Source organism: Indicator indicator, chromosome 1 (assembly GCF_027791375.1).
Source record: "Indicator indicator isolate 239-I01 chromosome 1, UM_Iind_1.1, whole genome shotgun sequence".
Lineage (NCBI taxonomy): Eukaryota > Metazoa > Chordata > Aves > Piciformes > Indicatoridae > Indicator > Indicator indicator.
This window is the reverse complement of record NC_072010.1, coordinates 19,894,830-19,919,383: the sequence shown is the minus strand read 5'-3', so window position 1 is coordinate 19,919,383 and position 24,554 is coordinate 19,894,830. Positions and strand designations below refer to the sequence as shown.

Here is a 24,554-nt window from a genome sequence, read left to right as displayed (position 1 = left end):
CACATTTCAACATTTGCTGAGACAGTCACTAACATGGCAAAATGCTGTTTCCTGATTGGTTGGGTTAGTTTTTTTCTTGAGTTAAGAAGCTGAATTTGGCTCAGCGAGAGTCCAACAAGAAACTGAACTGGCAAGTGGGGAGGTGCAGGACCATATGGCCAAGAGCAGGGGCATGGGAAGTAAGGGTAGCCTTTGGTGACAGCAAGCCGTTAATTTGGCTCAGCTGTGTTATTAAGACACTCTCTCAGTGAAGACAAAAAACACCTTGAATTGTCATTCATTAAGACCATGCCATTAATAGCTGTAATACTGAAGTGAATCAAGACAAGGTATAGGATTCTTTGTAATTTCAGAGTTGACCTGCAAACACAACCATCTTTCTGCATGGATTTTTTTTTTTCTGTTTCAGAAAGAAAATATCATTGATGTGGAAAGAGATGAAAGATTGTCTCTTCGGAAGCATCGCTTCATGCAATTTGCATCTTTGGAATACGAAGGAGAACATTACATGACACCAAGAGATTTCTTGTTTTCAGTGGTGTTTGATCAAGTTGAACGTAAGTTGTTTGCTCATCATTGTATCTGTGAAGGAAAATAAACATGCAGGTCCCCTTGAAGATATGATTTGCAGATCACTGGGACAAGATCCCTTATCTGAAATAATTCAGCAGAAGCCAGTGTATGAATTTTGTGCCTGAGGATTCTCACAGACCACCACCACCAGTGAAGTGAAGCTGATGATTTAGGAATCTGGTGGTTTGATGACATTACATCTCTGCACAATTTGTATGTCAGATGAGTATCCTCAATTGAGTAATTGAGTTCCTCAATTACTAACATGCTACAGAAAATAGTAGGACTGTGATATAATAGTGTTTATACCATTCTTGCCCCCATTATCTATCCACTTTACCAATAAGTACTCTGTAACCTTTTTTATTAGAAAAGGCAGTGATAGAAGTTAACTGGAATGAGTGTAGTGCAGCATTGAGGTCAGCTCTAGGTTCTGGTTTCAAATCTCTGGTTTATACAAAACCTAGTTAAGAACAAATCAAAACATGTTTTTCTGAGAGGAAGATAAGACCTGTGCACAAAGTACAGAGGTTATTGTCCTCTCCTGGTTTTTCTGGCCTCATTAACTCTCTTCTATTCCTTAAGTGTCTTTTTATCTTCTTTGTATCATCCTCTGTAATTTCTATGTTATAGTAACTTTTTTAATGGTATATGTTTTTTCTCAAAAAATCTGGCTTTACAACTTTCCCAAGAATTTCGTGCTTTAGAAAGGTTAGGTTTTCCTTAACTCTCCAGGTTTTGGAGAGGATTGTCACTCGGACAAATACCCTGTTGGTACATCTGCTGAGGGAAAGAGATGGAAATCCCAACTTTAATTGTTGTTTGCTTCAGTCTACATGTACTGACAAGGGGGACACGTTGTCGAGCAAAAGCCACTATAGTCTGGGATGCTTTGCCCAGTTAGCAGTGAACATCTGAGTGACTTGAGTGTATTGAACAGGAAATGCAGAGAGAAATTCAGGGTTCTGTGAAAAGGCTTGAGAGACAGGAAGAAAGAAGGATACCTGAAAGCACTTTGATTCAAGCCTGTGGGAAACTTGAGGTAGAATGGTGCAAGTGGTCAAGAATACAACACAAGAATCTGTAATAAAATAAGTTTTCTTGTGTCTACCAAAAATCTGTAAGATACATGGCTTCAGAGTTGACACATAATATCTAATATACAAAGCTGAATGTAAATCCTTAAAAGGACTTTATGACCTCAAGAGTCATGGAGACTCTCAAAATAAGTTTTTGGGGGTTTTTGTTTTGTTTTGTTTTTTTAATATATGGCTAACAGAAAAAGTTATTTCCCCCTTCAAAACTTGGGTCATTAAGTTAAAAACCTAGAAGGGATTTTCTTTTGAGTTTTCTTAGCCTTTTTTTTAGTCTTTCAGTGGAAAGACAGTGAATACCAAAGTTTTCAGTTATGAAGGTGTGGGTTTCAGACAGTTGTCTGTGAAAGCAAGGTTGGGGAAATAAGTGTTTCGGTCTTAGCAGATCATGCATATTAATTAGTTACTCCGGCTATAATAGTACACGTGCAGATTTTTAATGAAGTGGAATGCCGGTAAGATTTATTTGTAATGCAGCCAAGTTAATTTCTGTTACTTTGCTAATCTGAGTAGGAAACAGCACTAAACAGAAAAGGAAAAAATAATGGCAAGAAAAAACAGAGGAATGAAATGCCCCTTTGCACTAATGCATAGCTAGCATTTCAAATTGGGGTCAGGCTTCCAGTAGCAGCAGCATAGACAATTCAGAGAAAAATGTTAATACTTGAATCTAGTGATCAGAAAAAAAATTTAAGTGCCATTGCTGTGGGTTCTTTGGCCAGTAACGTAAATGCAATTATAAGCAATTCTCTTCAGGTCATATTGCTTGGAATTTTAGATTTTCTTGTAACTTCAAGCAGACATGGCATTTGTTAGAAGAGAAATAGGAAACTTGAAGTATTTTAAGTGCAGTGGTTCATTCATTGTGTTTAGAAAAGTTTCATATGAAAAAGATAAACAAACCTATATCAAATGTTCATCCAGGTATACTTAAAGTAAATCAAGATGATGAACTTAATAGCAAAGCAGCAATTACTTTGGGAAACTTTCTGCTTATATCATAAAATTATTTCTTTTTCACCATGAACAGTGGTTTTAGAAAGGAAAACAGGCATGCCACTGCTCTTCCTATAAAGCCCTTCACTTACTGGCATACTGAGATGCAATTTTAACAAATGATACTGCATGTAAGTGGTGAGCCTTGAACTTAAAGCTGCAGTGATTTGGTTATTCTCTACCTATTTTTGATTCATCAAAAAAAAAGCTCTCAAAAAATTTGAAACACCCTGGCAGTAGATAACCATTCACCTTCATAAATATTTGCTTGAAGTTTGCCAAGTGGTTACCATGTATAATAATATGGAAGGCTTAGGGTGTTCTAAAAGTTTTGTTTCTGATTTTATTTTTTTACAGACAATAGACAGGAACATGTGACCAGCCTCATGAGCATTTAGCTCTGTACACCAACAAATATTGCTGGGGATGAGCACAATATTCTGTTGCTTTGTTCCTCTTCAGAAATAAACATTCCCAGATGGCGAAAAGGCAAACAAAAATAGGGGATAAGAAAGAGTTATGGGTTGAGATTAGGAGTCTTTGTCCAGCAGCCTTGGATTTTTTTGCTCACTGGTGACTGTCATTGGAGAATTACTTTGAAATGTCCTGTTGGTTTTTAAGCATAATTCAATTCAGAAGACAGTAGATGTAGTGTTGTGTAAAGCAGATGAGTTGTTGGTGCTAGATCAGAAGGGCTGATATTAGAAAATACCAAAATATTTTAGCAATGTCCAGATTGTCAAGTGAATTCCTGTATACAATTGGGTAGAATTTATTACCGAAGCAAAAATCTTAGGTGTGCCCTTTGACAAGGTTGCAAAACATGCAATAAATTATGATTTATTATAGAACCCTTTCCTAGATAAGAGAACAGATGAACTGTAGTGCAAATATATCAACTGTCATCCAACCCAAGTCATCTTGAACCTTGCTTGATAAATTAGTTTGCTAGTTCTGCTCATTTGTTTCCTTGTGCATGGGTTTCTCTATTATACACTCTCTTTAAGGTAACCCAAAAATTATGAAATCTTGAAATTCCTTTTGGTTAAATCACACCTGCAAAGTTATTTACTGTTAGGGTGATAATGAAGAAAAGTATTTACAGACCTGCCATCTAAGGAGAATGAGCTGTTAACAAATGCAGTTTCCTGGAAGGCTTGCTTTGTTCTGTATAAGGAAAGAAAGGCACCGTCAAAAAAAAAAACACCCACAGTGCTTGCTTTTAGATGCAGCGTTTCACACTGGATTACCTTTGTAAATATTTGACTAATTCTGTTACCGTTAGTTATTTTACGGAAGGAAGCAGCCACCTCTTTATAAACAGTGGCAAACAGTAAATGAGATGTGGTAATGTGGCACAGCGTTTGAACACCTACAACAGTGTTTCACACCAGTTAACACAGTGCATACTAAATGCACTGTTGAGATTTTTTGGGGCAATGTGCCATGTAGTTTCATGTTAAAACAATGTTACCATAGGGATGCGTGGCAAACCATTGCAAAATCAGCCAAGTCCTTCTGGGTAATCTTTGGGATGTTCATGTAATCCATCATATCTGATGCAATGATGGTTTAGTGAAAAAGTGGATTTTGTTACACATTGTGATGTAAAAACTTTTCAATGTCTAATAATATCAAATAATATGAATTCATGTTGCATCAGAAATTCTAGCATTTTAAAGATAACAGGTATAAGAAAGATAAGGCTCATCCAACTTACACTGAATTTGCATTGCAATGCAGGATTATTTTTCAAAGACCCTTGCTGCTTCATGTAAAACTCATCTTTTAAACAGTTGTGCATATACTTTTAGTGGGCTGCCCAGGGAGGTGGTGGAGTCGCTGTCCCTGGAGACGATCTAGAAAAGACTGAATGAGGCACTTAGTGCCATGGTTCTGTTGATTGGATAGGGCTGGGTGATAGGTTGTACTGGATGATCTTGGAGGTCTCTTCCAACCTGGTTGATTCTATGATTCTATGATTTCAGGTCATGCAACCAATTTTGTGTTAGAGCTTCTCCACAGAAATCTCTCTGATATGCTGTTGTAGAAAATTGTCCAGTTTTCATCTAGGATAGAATTAATTTTCTTACTAGTAACAGTTACGGTGCTGTGTTCTGGATTTAGTGTGAGAGTAGTATTGATAACGTAGTGATGTTTTAGTTGTTTTCAAGCAGCACTTATCCTAAATTAAGATATATTCCTATGCTCTGCCAGTAAACAGATGCACAAGAAGCTAGGAGGGAGCGTGGCCGGGACAGCTGATGTGAACTAGCCAGAGAGATGTTCCATACTGTAGAACATCATGGTTAGGATATAAATGGGGAGGAGTTGGCCAAGGGTGGCCAATTGGTACTTGGGAATTGACTGGATATGAATCAGTGAGTAGTGAGCAATTGCACTGTCATGTGGTTTGTATATGCTAATTCTTTTATTAGTATTATTGCCACAGTAGTAGTAGTAGCACCACTAGTAGTATTTTCTTCCTTTTTTTAATCCTATTAAACTTTCTTTACTTCAACCCACAAGCTTTACTTTTTGTTTTTCATTTCTCTCTCCCACCTGACTGGGTGGAAGGAGTGACCAAGCAGCAGTGTGGTGCTTAGTTGCTGTCTGGGGTTGAACCATGATAAACACGTGCAAAATTCTGTATTAAATTTTGTAAAGGAGTACAGATACAAGAATCCTTCAGACAATGAAAATTTTGCAGTATAATAAACCTGGACTATATTTATGTGCATTTTAATGGAGAAGATTAGTCTTATTTCAGAATTTCTTTCCTTTGTCAAGCAGAAGACAGACGTTCAGATGGTAACAATTGATCCAGGGTTGAAATAGATTATCTCCAGAACTTCCCTCCAGCTCCTACCATTCTATGATTCTGTGATACCTGGTACATGTAGATACTGATCTTTCTGTGGATGTTCAGTCCAGATGCAATTTATCATAGTACCTTCATATTCTGAACCACTGCTTTATCTGTGTTCTGTAGCACCAGGGTGCCAGAGGCAGTATTTCCACAGTAAACTCCTATTTGTCAGTGAGTACTGATGTATTGTGAGTTTACTGTGAGAAGTTGTTTGAGTTCATTAAGTTTTATGGCAAAACATGTTTGGCACAAGGTTGTGATATATTTGCAGGTTTGATATGATATGTGGCTTCATGTCATACAGAATCACAGAACATTAGGGGTGGGAAGGGGCCTCAAAAGATCATCTGGTGCAAATGCCCTTCCTAGCAAGATCACTTAGAATAGGTCACACAGGAACACATCCAGGTGGGTTTTGATTGTCTCCAGAGAAGGAGACTCCACAACCTCTCTGGGCAGCCTGTTCCAGTGTTCTGTCACACTCACAGTGAAAAAAGTCTTCCTTATGTTCCTGTGGAACCTCCTATGCTCCAGCTTGCACCCATTGCCCTGTGTCCTATCACTGGACGTCACTGAGAGCCTGGCTCCTGGGAATGAATCTGCAGAAAGGGTACGGTGGAAGCCTCTGATGGCTAGAATATTGAGTTCTGCATTGTCCTTGGTGGAGATCAGTGCTGGTGCAGTAGGTGAGATTTGGACAGCCAAGAGAGACCAGCCAATTGATAGGCACTTCAGAATGAGCTGAGTCAGTTGCTTTTCCTTCTGGATCTTGAGGCTTTGCCACTAGTGGGAGTTCAGATGCCTATACTTAAGTGTCTTCATTGTGACTTGAATTTCATGTTATGTAACTGATCAGACTGGAATGAATCATACATCTGTACACATAAACAAAGATAAGCAGATTGCCAAAAATTTCAGCTTCTGTAACCAGGCAATACTGTGAACTTTTTATCTCCACCTGCCCTTCATCACCCGAGCAGCATTAGGAAATCCTACTACAACACCAAAGTCTTCAAAGTAACATATTTTACTTTCCATTAAAATATATTAAAATTTATGTTCTGGATAAAATATCGGATCTTTTTGGATAAAATGCTGTACCTCAGCCAATTGATTTTTTTTTCCCTTCTTTTGCCCTCAGCAATAATATATTAACAGTGATAACATATTTACATAGGCTCTCTGATGCAACATCAGTGATCTTCATGGGATTGGTTTATCTAAAAATTAATTTGAAGAGAAGTAGTTCTTTATCCAGAAATGGTAGAAATACTGCAGCAATTTCTGTAATCTTGGTAATGTGTATTTATGTCTGGTTGTGAAATGCATTTTCTTAGCAGTTGCATCATGAAGTACCATGTAGCAGAATCTGTGATGGAATTCTTGAGGAGAGATGGGATCTCCCACCCTTCAGCAATCAAATCTGGTCTCTTGGCCAGTCTGCTCTTTATGATATTAATCTGGCCACTGGAGGTTGGATTAGATGACCTTTGGAGGTCCCTTCCAACCCAGACCATTCTATGATTCTATGCACTAATTTCTTTGTTTGCTTTCATTTTTCAGAAAAAAATTGTTAGGTTGAGAGTCTAAAATTGTTAGGTTGAGAGTCTAAAATAAAGAGGTGTGAGAGATGCGATTAGAGCAGAGGTGTTAGGCAAGAGCTGTCTTCCAGCACAGTAGCCCCTGTAGCTGCAGCAGCAGGGAAGCATGCACAGCTGGATGGGCAGGAAGAAGGATTGCGTATTGGTGTTTGGAGGAAAGGCAGCCATGGAGCAAAATCACTTAAGAAGAAGTAGGTTTTAGCATATTGTTGCACATAGCGTAATCCTTTTTTCCCTTGGTTCCATTTCCAGGCCTTGAACCATGGTATGACAGTGCTGAAGGTACCTAGGGTACATTCTTTGTAAGGTCAAATAGGAAAATACATACTGACATTGTATAATTACATTTGTCTTTTTGTGGTTATGTCTGCATGAGATGACAATAAGATTGTAATAATCTTGTGGCTTTGTCATGATTAATTCTTATTTTTCCCTTTGTGGTATTGCTGACTAGCTGGAGAATGAGACAGAATCAGAGTTCTCTGAACTGACTGCAGTGCTTACTGATTAGGTAAAAATGTTGGCAAGATGTTATCTTTTGAAAATACATTGCTAGCTATTTAGCTTTTTGAAAAAGTGATTAATGAGAAGGTATGTTGTAGCTTCTCAATGAATGAAAGCAATTTCTTTAAACAGTACAAAAATAGTACCAATAATAAAACTGTCCAGGTTTCAGCAGAGTTGTGAGCAAGAAGCAAGTGGTCACAACATACGTCTTGAAGGATTTAGTTATTTAAAGTGTGAAAGTTATTGGTTATTTAATGGCATCTGAATGGAAAACAGATTCTTTGAAACGAATGAGAATGTATTGTGCATATACAGAATACTTGTAGTACAAGTAATGGAAAGATCTGGTTATTAATAACAGGAGTCTGCTTGTTGTATAAACATGGGCTGCCTTAGAATTTCAGAAGTCTTGCAGCAGTTTCTCCTTTAGTCAAGTATTCCAGTTTTCGTGACATGTTACTGTGATATTTAAAATACTTAACAGTCACTTTTTTTTTTTTAATACATATGAGCAAGTTTCAAGAACTCATACAATCAGTCTTGGTCTCTGAATATTTTCCTGTTTGTAAAGCTTCTTTATTTTTGTAGCAGACCACGCACTGTTTCAACTACATTTGTAGCACAGTTCTGGCATACCACAGAAAACATCTCTGGGATTTTTCTTGCCGTGGGTTCTGAATACTTTCTGACAGATTACTTCAGGATTATTATTTTAATAAATTCATTGGAACGTAATCAGTTCAGAAACATCTTGCTTAACTGACAATTAAGTCTTAACAGATGTAGCGTGAAAATCAGACTCAATGAATTTTTATCACTCTTAAATTTTAATTTCTTGCAACATATGTCCTTAACACAAACAGGTATTGGTTTATACCTAAGAAGTACAATCTGTTTTTAAAATTCCTTGGGTTGAATTCAGATATTTAGAACTGATGGGGATCTGGCAGACCCTCAGTGGATGATAGCAGGTGCCAAGGAGTGCAGGTCAAGCTCCTGCCAAAATCTAGCATGCATTCTAGCCTGACGCTTTCAGTTGTCTGTAACTCTTTTACTGCTGATGGTTCTGTGCTTTACCATAGGCCAATGCTAAATTTTTATTATATTAGTCATATGATTTATCTTTTTTTGAGTAATTTTGATATAGACTTATTTATTTTCCCCTGCATGTTCTGAAGTTATATTATGGGTTTTTTTAAAATATCTAAGGTAGAACAATTGAGTATCAATTACTTTCCTTCTAGGCAATAGCGTCAAGCAACGTGTGCAGCCTGCTTTGGTAGATGAGAGGATCTGTCCTTACATGCCAAACGGCTGTGGTCTCCAGGGAAACCTTTGAGAAGTTCCATTGCTCCCTGTTTGGAAAACATGGGCATCATTTTCCTAAGGGAGAAACTTCCCGGGTTATGCTCTCATATTTTCTTCCCAGCACTGCACCTGCAGTGTGTTATAGCACAGATTGTGCTCAGTAGCCTTCCTCATCTGCTGTGAAACAAAAGCAAATACCAAGCTCAGACTTCTTTCCATGTGTGAAACACTCAAGTTCTTGTTAGAGCCACCTGCTTACATGGCAGTGCCTTCTCTTGGTCTTACCAGCCTTCTTACTGCCAGGGAGAATATAATCAGCTCTTAGTCAATCAATCTTCTAACATTTTCCAGCAAGCACTTGGTCATTGTGCTAGCTACATTTTTAGTTAAATATCTTTCCTCACAGAGCTAGATTAAAATGTAAGAATTTTTCATCCACAGCTAACTAAAGATACCATGTCTTCCAAAAAATCTCACATTTCTTCTTACTAGATGAAAGGTAGTTCAGCCTCATTACATCGTAGTCCAAATGCATGTGAACTGGCCATTCCTGTGTGTTCTAGTTAGCTTATCAGTGTATAAAAAATGCAGTATCCTGGGACTTTGTTTACCAAGAGCTACAGCCCTACCTGGCTTAAATTTTTTTTAAAGGACTCTTTGTATAGAATTTTAATGTAAAGCGTCCAGCTGCCATTTGACTTTATCCAGACTGTTTTAGTTCTCTTTCAGAAGAGGTGACATTTGAAGTTTTCAGTATGACACAGCTTGCTTTCCCAAGTCCTAGTCTTCTTTTTAAGCCTTGAATACGTGTCCTTTGCACCAGTACCTCTGGTACTGCTGGAATTGCTGGAACAATAATGTCTTGCTACTGCATTGATACTGGCAAGGGCTAAGTCAGTCACATACCCCACTGGAGAAACTGCCAGTTCCAAAAAACAGATCACCTTTGTCTTTTTTTTTTTTTTGCTTTTGGTTTTCACAGGTAGGAGTGAGATGTGTTTGTTCCTAACCGTGGACTGGATCCAAAGGGTTGTGAGTCTGACAAAGCAGGTTCTTATAGTAGAGAATAATGAAAATAGTACTTCAGTTTTGCGTAGATGGACATCTACTTTTCCATTGGGACTGTGTTTATTTACTGTGTCTGACAGTAATTAAACTTCGGAACAGTCACCGATACCCTGACATAGCAATTATTTAACTTCTCCACGTTTCATGTTTCATGTTTCGGTGATAGAGAATGTGAGACCTTACTTCTGGTTTGCTGTCACTTTCTTGAGAGAAAATATAAAACCTGGTGTTCAAAAATTTCATCTGCTTCTCTGGTTTTGTTTGAATTGGCAGAAGACAGAAACTATTTACCATGAAAGAGCAACATTTTTTGTCATGGCAATAAAGGCAATCCCTGCTGCTGAAAAAGTTAGAGGAGCTTTTAACCCAGTGTAGTCAATGTAGAAGTGCAGTGGGCAGCATAAAATGACTTTGCTCTTTCATTACAGGAAAGCCAGCTATTGTTTCATTTACACCCACTTTGAGAATTGTAAAAGCCTGCTTAAAACTTGATTCAGATGGTGGTTCAATCTCTTTCCTTTGCAGCTAAAATAAATGCTCATTTCAGGAGGACAGTCCCTATTCTTCATGTCCAGCACTGCTGTAAGGGAGGGAAAAGGTTATCTGCCTAGTGGATGTAGTCTACCTTGACCTTAGTAAGGCTTTTGACATTGTTTCCCATAACATTATGAGCAAGCTCAGGAAGTGTAGGACAGAAGAACAGACAATGAGATGGATTAGGAACTGGTTACAAAACAGAGTCCAAAGAGTGGTGGTTAATGGTACCAATTCCACCTGGAGAGCTGTAACTAGTGGAGTCCCCCAGTGATCAGTGCTGGGTCCAGTCCTGTTCAACATCTTCATCAATGACACTGATGAAGGGAGAGAGCATCTGCTCATCAAGTTTGCTGATGATACTAAACTGGGAGGCTTGGCTGATAATGCCGAAGGCTGTGTGGCCATTCAGCAAGACCTGGACAGACTGGAGAGCTGGGCAAAGAAGAATCTAATGAGGTTCAACAAGTGTAAGTGCAGAGTCTTGCATCTGGGAGGGACTAATAAACTGCATCAGTACAGCTGGATGGTGATGTGCTGGAGAGCAGCCCTGTGGAGAAGGGCCTGAGAGTCCTGGTGGACAGCAAGTTATCCATGGGACAGCAATGTGCCCTTGTGGCCAAGAAGGCCAATGGTATCTTAGGGTGCATTAAGAGGAGTGTGTCCAGCAGGTCGAGGAAGGTTCTCCTCCCCTTCTACTCTGCCCTAGTGAGACCTCGCCTGGAATATTATGTCCATTTTTGGGCTCTGCAGTTCAGGAGGGATCTACTCAAGAGAGTCCAATGGAGGGCTACGAGGATGAATAAGGGACTGGACCATGTGCCTTCTGAGGAAAGGCTGAGAGACCTGGGACTGTTTAGTCTGGAGAAGAGAAGACTGAGATGGGATTTATTAAATGTTTATAAATATATAGGCCTGGGTGTCAAGAGGGAGGGGAAGGATCTTCTAACTTGCACCCTGTGATATGGCAAGGGGCAATGGATATAAACTACAGCACAGGAAGTTCCACCTCAGCATGAGGAGGCACTTCCTCACTGTAAGGGTCACAGAGCACTGGAACAGGCTCCCCAGAGAGGTTGTGGAGTCTCGTCTGGTGGCTTTCAAGACCCATATGGGTGCATTCCTGTGTGACCTGCACTAAAATCTGTGGTCCTGTTCTGGCAAGGGGGTTGGACTTGATGATCTCCGGAGGTCCCTTCCAACCACTATCACCACAGCTCACTGAAGTTATCATGGGATATCTTGCAGTCTGTTTTCAAGGATTTGTATCCTCTGTTAGGGGGATATGTAATGGCTTAGCACTTGTTTTTAACATTTCCTGGGTAAGTATGTCACAATTTATCATATGTATTGTAAAAGTCAGCTCATATTTTAGCAATTTTTAAATTGTAAATATAGACTTTTTATAAATTTTCATGCTCAATTTAAAATCATTTGTAACCTCTACTTATATAAGAAATTGGTAACACAGCATCTCCTCTGTTGCTTGAAAACTCTTCTGATACCCAGCCTAAAATTAATCCATGTTTAAATGCATTTGCATTTGTGCCAACATTTCCCATTATCTAAAATAGCTTTTCTTCTTTTGAATCGTAAGCCCATGATGCATTATAGATAATTATATTACCACTCAGCACTAGTCTTTTTAGGTTAAGCAAACCCAAGCTTATTTCTATCTCTTCTGGCCAAGTGAGGCCATCCATTCTATGGTTCCATTTATTCCATACTTGTCAGAATTCTGATTTATTCTTGTAAAGCCATCTTCATTCCTGGCTTATGGCACAATCTGCTAGCAATCACTGTGGACAAAGGGATGGAACAAGGGTGTTAAGTCACGAACTTTTAAAATTAATACTGTGCTGGAACATCTGAATTGTCAAACTGCAGCTTCAGACAATGGGAAAAAATGGTACAAAGCAGCGCTCACTCGAGAACAACACTTAGACTTTTTAGCCTGTGGTTTATTCACAGGTGTTACATGCAGAAGAGCTTCAAATTTCATTTGTAACTCCGTGTGTCTTCTAGGTGAGGGCAGTACAGTAAAGCAAATTATTTTCTATATTCTTAGGTGAAGAATAATAATATAGTCACATAATACTGATTAAGACAAAGATCTCACAAAAAACATCCTAATGTGGCCCTAAAACTACCACATGCCCATAGGTAGTAGAATCATAGAATGTACTGGGTTTTAAGTGATTTCTGAAGGTCATCTAGTCCAACCCCCTGTAGTGAGCAGATACATATTTAACTAGATCAGGTAGCTTAGAGCCCTATCAAACCTAACCCAGAATGTCTCCAGGGATGAGACCTCCACCACCTCCCTGGGCAACCTGTTCAGTGTTCCACCATTGTCAGAGTAACTGTCTTTGCATAGGAACAGGAAAAATTATTTGTTTTGCAAGTCCAAGATTGCTTTTGAAGGACAAATTAGTTTTGTTGGAGAATCTTAGTACGGAAGGAAGCAGACAATGGCAAGCATAATTGGAGGCAGTGGGCACAGAAGCCCAGTATGCTGAAGGCTGCTATAATTTGGAGGTTGTAGCAAGGTGGGTGGTGGTCTCTTCTCTCTAGCAACAAGTAATAGGACAAAAGGAATCATAGAATCGTAGAATGGTCTGGGTTGGAAGGGGACCTCTGAAGGTCGTCTAGTCCAACCGCTTCTGCAGTTGGCATCCTCAACTAGTTCAGGCTGCCCAGAGCCCTGTCGAGCCCCACTTTGAATATCTTCAGGGATGGGGCCCCAGCCACCTCCCTGGGCAACCTGTTCCAGTGTTCCACTACCCTCATGGTAAAGAACCTCTTTCTAACATCCAATCTAAATCTGTTCTTCTCTAGTTTGAAGCCATTGCCCCCCTTCATGTCACTGCAGGCCTTTGTAAACAGTCTCTGTCCATCCTTCTAGTAGGTCCCCTTCAGATACTGGAAGGCTGCTATTTGGTCTCCCCGGAGCCTCTTCTTCTCCAGGCTGAACAACCCCAGCTTCCTGAGCCTGCTATTGTAGTAGAAGTGCTCTAACCCCCTGATCATTTTCATGGCACTCCTCTGGACCTGTTCCATCAGGTTCATGTCCTTCCTATATTGAGGGCTCCAGTCCTGGATGCAGTACTCTAGGTGAGGTCTCACCAGAGCAGAGCAAAGTGGCAGAATCACCTCACTCAGTCTGCTGGCAACACATCTTTTGATGCAGCCTGGGATGTGATTTGCCTTCTGGGCTGCAAGCACACACTGCCTGCTTCTGTCCAGCTTCTCATCCATCAGCACCCCCAAATCCTTTTCCACACAGCTGCTTTCTATCACCTCATCCCCCAGTCTGTATTCTGTATTGATAGTGAGGATTGTTCCGGCCCAGGTGCAAAACCCTGCACTTGCTCTTGTTGAACCTCATGAGGTTCACCTGGGCACACCTCTCCAGCCTGTCCAGATCCCTCTAGATGACATCCTGTCCCTCTGGTGTATCATCTACACCACTCAGCTTGGTGTCATTTGCGAACTTGCTGATGGTTCACTCAATGCCACTATGTTATTAATATAAATATTAAACAGCACGGGTCCCAATACGGACCTCTGAGGGACACCACTTGTCACCGCTCTCCATCCAGCCGATTGCTTGTCCACTGAATAGTCCACCCATCAAATCCGTATCTCTCCAACTTGGCAAGCAGAATGTTGTGGGGGACCGTGTCAAAGGCCTTGCAGAAGTCCAGGGGGACCACACCTATAGGTTATCCCTTATCCACTGACATAGTCACTTTATCATAGAAAGCCACTAGGTTGGTCAGGCAGGATTTGCCCCTAGTAAAGCCATGCTGATTGTCTTGAACCACCTCCCTGTTCTCTATGTGCCCTAGCATGGCATCTAGAAGGATCTGTTCCATGATCCTCCCAGGCACAGAGGTGAGGCTGACAGGTGGGTAGTTCCCAGGGTCCTTCCTTCTACTCTTTTTAAAAATGGGCCTCAGGTTGCACCAGGAGAGGTTTAGAGTGGATATTAGAAGAAAATTCTTTTCTGAAGGGGTTATCAAACACTGGAATAGGCTCACCAGGGAAATGGTTTGATCCCCAACCTGGGAGGTGTTTAAAAGATGTGGTGCTAAGGGACATGGTTTAGCACCATATTTAGTAGAGTTAGATAATGGTTGGACTTGATAATCTTAAAGGTCTTTTCCAGCCAAAACAATTCTATGATTCTACAATTCTAAGTTAAATGAGAAGATGTTAGTGGGAATATTTATGTAAACTCTATTTATGCTTTTAGATTCATCTCTTCCATTATCTTTACTGAACAAATACTTCTGTTTCTGTTTTGACACACCTAATACAGTGTTTTCTCTGGTGCTTAGTAAGATCAGAATCTTGTAGAAAATCTGAATATAAAATTAAATCCAGGGTAAAGCCAAATGTCTTTTTTTGAGATTTGCTTCATCATCTGCTTTGAATTCAGGAGAGAAAGTTTTCTTTCCTGGGGAAATAAGACAATTCTAGAAAATAATAACTTCTTTTTTATTGTGAGACTCTTCATCTTGTCTAGATTACATTTTTCTTTCTGCCAAACTTTTCTCTTTAGAACATGAGGAGTTCAAAGTCACAGGGTCAGGAGACAGCTCATCTCTGCTTCTCGTATTTAGTCTCCGAACTTCACACCTTAGAATGAAGGAGGTGTTCTAGTTGGTGCATCAGAAGGCTCTTCTGCTACTAGGGAAGGCTGATGGTCATGTCAGTAATTTATTATTAAACATCCTATGGGCAGCATTTATTTTTTTCTAACTTGAAAATTAACAAAAGTGGTTTGGCTACTACAATAAGGCATGATTAGCATCTGTCATTTCTCATTACTTTAGTTGTCTCTGATCTTTTAGGGGAGTTCCCAGACTTTTTGTGATACTGCTCTCTTACTGTTACCACCTTACATGCTCAATAAAGACAACTTTTCAAATTAGTTTTATGTGACTTTCTTCATTCTGTTACTCTAGAAACTAACCCAAACTAGATTGTTCCATTAGTCTTTTCATGTGGCAAAAATAAGATAAACCTTTCTTAGCTGAAAATACTGGAATATTCTGTTATCACTTACATACCCATGGAGCACCTGCTGTAGGAAAATTTCCCAAACATCTGTTAATTGCTATGTGACAGATGTTAATGATGTATAAACAAGTCAGACTCAGCAGGGGCTGTTACTGGTTTGCTCAGAGCTTCTCTGTGTGCTAGTAACAGAATGAGCTAATTTTAGAAGTAGAAACTCCTGTGTAATGGTAAAAGCAAGAATGATGTGGGCCCTCAACTGCAGGAAAGCTAGTCAGCCACTGAAAGGAACCCTGACTGTGGATTGGAAGGAAGGAAGGGAAGAAAGAGAAAGAAGGAAAGAAAGGAAAGAAAAGCCAGAGTGCAATAATGCCTGAACCTAGAGAGTTACAAAAATAGTGAAGTAGGGTTGCACAGTATCAGTAAAATGCTCAAAGGAGTAGGCATTCGTCTGTAGGAAAATTCCCAAACATGGGCATTAAAATGTCCATATCTTTTCACAGTGGCAATTGGAAAAAGTAATATCATCACTAGGGTCATCTGCATTAAAATGGCCTTCCTAAAATTTTCATGTAAGGTTGGACTTCAGAGCCTTATAAAGGGAAAGGAGTCCTTCTGGAAATTCTGACATGGCAGGATCAGTTTAATTCAGCTCTGAAGAGTGATTCCCTTTATCACGAGTCATCCTGGTAATCTCCAGGAATCCAAAACTGACACCCTGGCTGGAGTCTCTTATAGACTGCCCAACCAGGATGAAGAGGTAGATGAAGTATTGTACAAACAGCTGGAGGTCATCTCCAGATCACCAGCCCTTTTTCTTGTGGTCTGCTGGGAACTTAACACAGCAGAGAGAAGGCAGTCCAGAAGGTTCTTAGAGTGTGTGGAGGACAGCTTCTTGACACAGCTGTTATGTGAGCCTACCAGGGGTGAGGCCCTGCTTGACCTGCTGTTCTCAAATAGAGAGGGGCTGGTGGGAGATGTGGTGGTAGGAGGCTGTCTAGGGTGCAGTGATCATGAAATAGTGGAGTTTTCAATATGCAGGGAAACAAGGTGGAGTGACAACAAAACCCTTACTTTGGACTTCCAGAGGGCAGATTTCAGCTTATTTAAGCAACTAACCCAGAGAGTAGCTTGGGAAGCAGCCCTTAAGAACAAAGGGGTCCAGGATGGCTGGACCTACTTCAAACAGAAACTCTTGAAGGCACAGGAACAGGCTCTCCCAATGTGCTGAAAGATGAGCTGATGGGGAAGGCAACTGGCCTGGATGGGCAAGCATCTTCTGAAGGAATTAAGGGAAAGAAAAGAGGGTATATCACCTTTGGAAAGGGGGGGAGTAACTCCGGATATGTTTTAAGGATGTTCTTCGATCATGTAGGAGAGAAATTAGAGAGGCAAAAGCCCAGTTAGAACTTAAATTGGCCACTTCTGTGAAGAACAATAAAAAAGCATTTCTATAAATATATTAATGATAAAAAGAGGGGCAAGAAGAACGTCCACTCTTTATTGGACTTGGAGGGGAGTATTGTAACTAAAGATGAGGAGAAGGCAGAGGTACTAAATACCTTCTTTGCCTCAATTTTCAACAGTAAGACAGGAGGGCTGCAGGATAACTGGCCTCCTGAACTGGTAGATGGGGTCAGGGAGCCATATAGTCCCCCTGAAATTCAGGAGAAAGCAGTCAGAGATTTGCTGAGCCACTTGGATCCTCACAAGTCCATGGGACCGGATGGGATCCATCCTAGGGTACTGAGAGAGCTGGCAGATGATCTCACCAAGCCACCATCCATCACTTACCACCAGTCCTGGCTCACTAGTGAGGTCCCAGATGACTGGAAGCTGGCCAGTGTGATACCCATCCACAGGAGGGGCCAGAGGGGGGATCCTGGAAACTACAGGCCTGTCAGCCTGACCTCAGTGCTAGGCAAGATCATGGAAGAGGTCATCTTGAGTGCAATCACACAGCACCTGCAGGATGGCCACGGAATCAGGCCCAGCCAGCATGGATTTAGGAGGGGCAGGTCCTGCCTGACCAACCTGATCTCCTTCTATAATCAGGTGACCTCCTGGTGGATGTGGGGCAGGCTGTTGATGTAGTCTATCTGGAGACTTCAGCAAGGCCTTTGACACCATCCCCCATGGCAAACTCCTGGCCAAGCTGTCAGCCCATGGCTTGGACAGGAGCACTCTGTGCTGGGTTAGGAACTGGCTGGACAGCCGGGCCCAGAGAGTGGTGGTGAATGGTGCCACTGCCAGCTGGCAGCCTGTCACTAGTGGTGTCCCCCAGGGATCAGGGTTGGGCCCAAGCCTGTTCAATGTCTTTGCTGATGATCTGGATGAGGAGATAGAGTCCACCATTAGTAAGTTTGCAGATGACACCAAGTTGGGGGCAGGTGTTGATCTGTTAGAGGGTAGGAGGGCTCTCCAGAGGGACCTTGACAAACTAGACAGATGGTCAGAGTCCAACAGTCCAACATGATGGCATTTAACAAGTCCAAGTGCTGGGTGCTGCACTTTGGCCACAACAACCCCATGCAGAGCTACAGGCTGGGGCAGAGTGGCTGGAGAGCAGCCAGGCAGAAAGGGACCTGGGGGTACTGGTTGACAGCCGCCTGAACATGAGCCAGCAGTGTGCCCAGGTGGCCAAGAAGGCCAATGGCATCCTGGCCTGCATCAGAACTAGTGTGGCCACCAGGACCGGGAAAGTCATTCTTCCTCTATACTCAGCATTGGTTAAGGCCACACCTTGAATACTGTGTGCAGTTCTGGGCTCCTCAATTTAAGAAGGACGTTAAGATACTTGAACGTGTCCAGAGAAGGGCAACAAAGCTGGTGAGAGGCCTCGAGCACAAGCCCTGTGAGGAGAGGCTGAGGGAGCTGGGGTTTAGCCTGGAGAAGCCTCAGGGGAGACATTATTGCTTTCTACAACTACCTGAAAGGAGGTTGTAGACAGGTGGGGGTTGGTCTCCTCTCCCAGGCAACCAGTGACAGAATAAGAGGACACAGTCTCAAGCTGTGCCAGGGGAAGTTTAGGCTCGAGGTGAGGAGAAAGTTCTTCACAGAAAGAGTAATTGCCCAGTGGAATGTGCTGCCCAGGGAGGTGGTGGAGTCACTGTCCCTGAAGGTGTTCAAAAAAATTGGATGTGGCACTTGAAGCCATGGTTTAGTTGTCAGGAGGTATTAGGTAATAGGTTGGACTTGATGATCTCTGAGGTCTTTTCCAACCTGGTTGATTCTGTGAAAATATCTGAAGTTAAGTGCTACAGTACTACAGTACTACACCTATGCCAAGAGTCTCTTCCCCTAAAATAGCACTTTTTGGGTTTGATTTTATTTTTCCTTACACTGATTCACTAACCACTGATGGAAATTAGTTGAAGTTATTAAAATATACGTAAGAAGCAACTGATGCATTAGGTCTCCTTCTCTGGAGATGTTCAAGACCTGCCTGGATGTGTTCCCATGTGATCTGGTATAGGTGATCCTGCTCCGGCAGGGGGATTGGTCTAGATAATCTTCCGAGGTCCCTTCCAGCCCCTAATGTTCTGTGATTCTGTGATACAGGCTTCAACTGCATAACAATGTGGTTGCCTTTGATATAAGCAAGGGGGGGAAATCCTAAAACTCCATATGAGACTTACTAACAATTGCTTGTATTGGTGTTAATTTAGGTTACAAAAGCACCTGAATTGGTATTTTCCTATTGCAAAGTTGATCGTGTTACTGTATTAAATTAGAGAAGTGTCTTGTATTCATAGCCCTTATAAAAACAAATATCTGCAAATTTATTCAAAACTCCACTGCACATGGTCTTGGGTAACCTGTCCTGACTTGCCCTGCTTTGAGCTTTTTCCGTTTGTCACTGTGAAAAGTTAAGGACATTACAGTTATCACAGTGATCTCCAGAGCCCCCTTCCAACTTAAGCTGTTCTGTGAATGAGGCAATTTCCCTTAACAATGGGAGAGCTCCACTTCAGGGGTCTTCCCACAAACTTCTTCAAAACTCCTGAGACCATCTTTCACAAGGACCAAAAAGGTGTTGTTTCTGTGATATTCCCTAGCCCTAGGGAAATAAGAATAATAAGATATTAAAAAGGATGTGTTCAGTCTGTGGACAATGTGGGACAGTTGTAAGTTGTTTTAGATATTTAGTGGAAGGACAGTCCAAAGGGAGAATGAAACAGGAGCAACAATTACCACCATTGTGAGAACAGTGCAGCAATAGGAATGAAGCATCCTGCTGATGAGACTTCCAGGTGTCACAATAGCAGTCCAGAAGGACATCAGCAGTCTCTCTCTTTTTATTTTTTTTTTTTATTCCAAAGGTCTGACTAGGGATTCCTGGGTTATGGTGAACCTAAGTTTCCCAAACTGGTACTTCTAGGGAAGTTCCATTGTACTTTTCCAGTCAATTGTCACCTCTTGGAACCTTTTTTGCAGTGTTTCTAAGAACTTTTAACATGTGTTGCTGTAGTGCAAGTAAATTACTCTTTAAAAGAAAAATACTGCTTTAACAAAAAAGAAAGCATTAATGATGGTGTAAATAATTTAGATACGTGATGGGGTGAAATAGAAAAAAAAAAAAGCTACTATATAAACTGGATCTAAATAGCTTTATATATTTACAGGACTCTTGAGAACCCACTCAATTTATATGAAATGTCAGTGCTCCTGGTTACTTACCCACTGCAGTAATTTAAATTGGCTTGATGCACTGATACGTCAGCTATTTACTGTTTGGACACAAACAGTGCTGTAAATACCCTGCATCTGGACAGAATTATGGTAACAGCACTGCATTTTTCATACTGATAATATGAATAACTTCAATTTTTTCACAAAATATTTCTTGTTTTGGTTTTTTAGTAATATTAATTTATTACTTTTTTTTTTCTGTTCCACTAGGAATAAGCAATATCAACAATACCCTGAAGTTTGTACTTGGATTAGTAAACTTAAGAACAAACTGTTTAATTTAAAAAGCAGTTGAATTAATATCACTGTTATCTTTTTAACCCCAAACTACAGTTTAATACTATCTTTCAAATGTACAAATGTGTTTTTGTGCACATAAACCAATGAGATAATGCATGAGAACGAGTTTGTTGAGAGCAGTAGGACAAAGTAGGTGATGTTCTTTCTGGCCTCATTATCTGTAGTTCTTGCATGTTCGAGGGCTCGTTATATATCAAAGCACCATAATAAACCATACAGTTACTCCATATAATGTGACACGGTTTGATATGGTTTGCAGTTCCTTACAGTTTGCAGCATCTTTTAGGAGATAAGTTGTGTCAAAATAAGAAAGTGAAGAAGGTAGTCCTCTCTGACACATGCTCTCTTTTTTCCTTATTCGAGGTTAGTAAGGTAGCTAGTGATAAATTCCCGCACAAAGTATAAATTCTTCACCTGGCACCTGTTATGTTTGCCAGTAAGTTAATCCAATTGGTAATAAATAACAATCTTTAATATTCTTGTACGTAGTCATTAACTGGGTTTTGTTTGGTTTGGGTTTTGGTTTTGGTTTTGTTCTTTTGCATTTTGTAAGATGTATTTGAAAAGCATTAGTTTGTTGTGGTGAAGAAGATCTTCAGATACATGGAAGAAATTGTAATGGGATAGTTGACACGGTGGTGAATATGGCTTTATATTTAGTGCATAAGCTTGAATGAGGTCATAAACAGTGAGGTAAGAATCAGTTTCTGGTGCTGTTAAGATGATGTTTTCTTCCTTCATTTTGATTGTGGGATGATTAATTTGCACACATTTTCATTCTGAATCCAAATTAATCTCTGCTTACAGTTAAGATGCAGTTATGCAAGTTATGCATGCAGTTAGATTTTTAACTGTGTCAGTTCATTGTTGTGGTTCTTACTCTACTTCATTTGTTCTTCCAATTTTTGTTACATTTTTCTTCTCTGTCTGTAAAGTAGATTACAGAGCCCTTATGGCAAGGATCATGACTTCTAACACTACCTAGTCAAGGAACAAAATTAAACCTTTAATGCTACAAGGCTATCACAATAGTTTATCTGTTGTTAGTACTTTAACCTAGCATGTGATCCAGCACTATAATATTTAACAAACTTTTTTAGCAGTATGAGATGACAACATAGAGCATAGTGATGCTACAGAAATCATCGCTTTATTTCAAGGCAGGATCAAAGTTCATTAGCTGAACCTTTGAACTGAGTCTTGCTGAAGGCTTAGTCTAGCTTATGGTGTTTTCTTCGCTAAATGAAACTGACTACCATCTCAAGACTAATACTAGGAATTTTTCTTGGCTTGAGGCTCTGCCCAACTACTCTTTATGTCCATGGTTTTGTATAGATTCAGGATATGCCATCCATCTTGAAAGTCTGAACTACATAAAGTTCTCTGTAACAGGAGTCATTCTTCACCTTTCTGGTCTCATAAATATATTATGGATATAGCTCCTTCCAGGTAATCTTAATTGTTCTTTATAATGCTTTATTGCTCCAATTAAGCACTTTGTAGTACACTTTGCCCTTGTATCTGATTAAGTTCTTAATGAAACAGAGAGTAGAGGCCCTTAGCACTGCTAACATTGGCCTGATAGGAAGTTGAAAAAAAAACAGTTGTATGTTACAAACGTAAAAAGCAGTCATCATGTGAGTTTTCTAGTTGTTTGTAGAAGGATTCATCTACTCAGGTAAGAGCAAGTGATCATAGCATCACTTTAAAGTTAATGGAAGGAAACAGCTAAGTCCAAGGCCTAATTTAGACACCTCTCTCAACCCAGAATAAGTTTCTTATTTGCTGTGTCTGCTTCTCTTCCTTGACTATGAAAGTAGTCTGGGGCCATTAGGAAGGATTAGGTTTATGGACAGAGATAGTATCTTTTATTACACCAGGTGCTGTAAGTTGGAAAAATTACATAAGTTTTGGGGCATATGAGTTCTTCAGATCTGAAACAGGAGCAGCAGATTTCAAAGTTAGTTATAAACCCTTTTCTGCATATGTCCTTATGCCATCACAGTTACAGTAGAGCGCCATAGAGATCACTAACTCAGATTTAGGCATCTAATTTTTAGACATCTAAAGGAAACCAGAGGAACCAAGCATGAGGTGTTTCTTTGGGAGTTTGAGGACTTCTATCACACGACACATTTTTCCTCTGGATGCTCCCTCCAGGCCTGCACTCAGAACCTGCTCAGAAGGCTGACAGCCTCTTCTGCCACAGATGCTGTGATTGTGCTCTCTGCTTGGCTTCTTGCTGCTTGTGTGTTACCTGTGAAGTCTTAACGTGCATCTCACACTGCTTTTGCAGCAAAGGGCTGGCATTACATACCTGTTAAACTTTTCTGGTGTTTAGGAAGAAATAACTTTCTGTATGCTATCTATCATTGCAGTGCAAGTCTTGTGATAAGCTTGGAAGTTTAAACCTATTCTTGTCTTTTCCTATCTGCAGTTTGGATATTTTATTAGAAAGAGAGCAGTTCTAGGAGCAAGTCACTTTCCCTAAGGAAAGGTTGTTCCCCTATCATCCCCCAGAGGGGACTGAGCTGCTCACATGCTCTGTAGTGAGCACCACAAAATCTGGTTTCTTCCCTCATGCCTGTGGTTGTTTTGCAAGTCCTGCCACTGCTCATGACTTGGTGCCACTCTTCTTTAACAGGTTTTGAAAAGTGGCTTATCTTAATTTTTCAGTCTCTTTCAGTTTCCTAAAAGACTGTGTCATCCTTTGATGTTTTCTCCCTGCATCAGCATCCCACCCTTTTTACCTCAGGCTGCCTTACTCACAGAGAAACCTTCTGGTGTTGACTGGCTCTGATGCAACTGCTCTTCTGAAATGGAGATTTGCCAGCACTGGCCTCAACCCAGCACTGTGTATTTCTCGTTTCCTCAGAGGAATGATTGCTCTAAATAAAGAAGGACAGATGCAAAGCTTGTTTTGTAAAGCATATTGAAAGCTTCTATTATTGCAAATTGCCTTTTCCACAGGGCATACTTGGGTTTTAATTCAGGTGGTTCAATTCACTAATTCATGTGATTGAAATTCCTTTTATCAATTATCTTTCAATGGAGCAATGCACTAGTTCCATAAAAGCTTTCTAGCTGAAGTGGATTCTTAATTCATTTAAATAGCACACTAATTTGTTATTCAGATACTGGTTTGCCCAAAGCTATCATAGGAATCTGTCTACTTGATTTGTCATGCTTTCGAAAAGCCTTAATGTTTTTGCCTATCCTTGATTTAACTTAAATATTGCCAATATTTCAGAAGGAGACCGAAAGAACTGATGACTGGCTTGAATTTTTCCCCTTTACATTACTGTTTTCATTAGCAGTATAGGAGAACTTTACAGAACTGAGAATGTAACTAAGACAGGTAAACAAAGGAGACCTTGTTGGGATAAGGTGCTTTTTAGTATCATAAAAAATATCTGAGAGAGAGCTGGGAATGAAATACCAGCTATTCAGTTGCAATGATCTTATATTTTGGGCTAATTTAAACAAAAAATTTAGTGGCATCTTCCCAGGGAAATCCACATCCATGATTCTTATCTAACTCAGCTTGCTGGGGCACAGGGACAGGATTCTGAGTTCAGCTGTGTGAAATCTGGCAGCCAGCTAAAACACAGAAGCACAGATTCTTGTTCCCATGGCAGGCAAGGCTGCAGGGTGGGCTCTGCTGTGAAGGCTATGGCATGAGCAGCACACAGGGGGCTTGGTTTTTAAAAAGCCCTGATCCTCAGGTTACAATTGTGCTGAAATACCATTTGTCTTAAAAGGTTTGTTTCAGTCCTTATTTTGTGGAATAGGAGTTTGTTTGAATTGTGACATACTTAATGCTATTCTCATCTTAATTTTTCATTAAAAAAAAACAACAAACCTAATTGTTTCCTAATACCCTGGTATGACTTTAAACTTGCCAAGCTTCAACAAAGATGACAATGATTAAAAAACGGGGAGGATTGTTAGTTTTGGGTTGGTTTTTTGTTTTGTTTTTGCTTATGT

General features: G+C 40.3%; 1 protein-coding gene across 1 annotated transcript in view; it reads left to right on the top strand.

Moving 5' to 3' along the window:
- The window catches only part of MICU2 (mitochondrial calcium uptake 2), a 148,685-nt gene that overhangs the window by 79,614 nt on the left and 44,517 nt on the right, over positions 1-24,554 (top strand). The window contains exon 2 of the mRNA XM_054390754.1: positions 410-557. Within this exon, the coding sequence (XP_054246729.1) occupies positions 410-557 (148 nt within the window). The remainder of the gene's footprint in view (positions 1-409; positions 558-24,554) is intronic.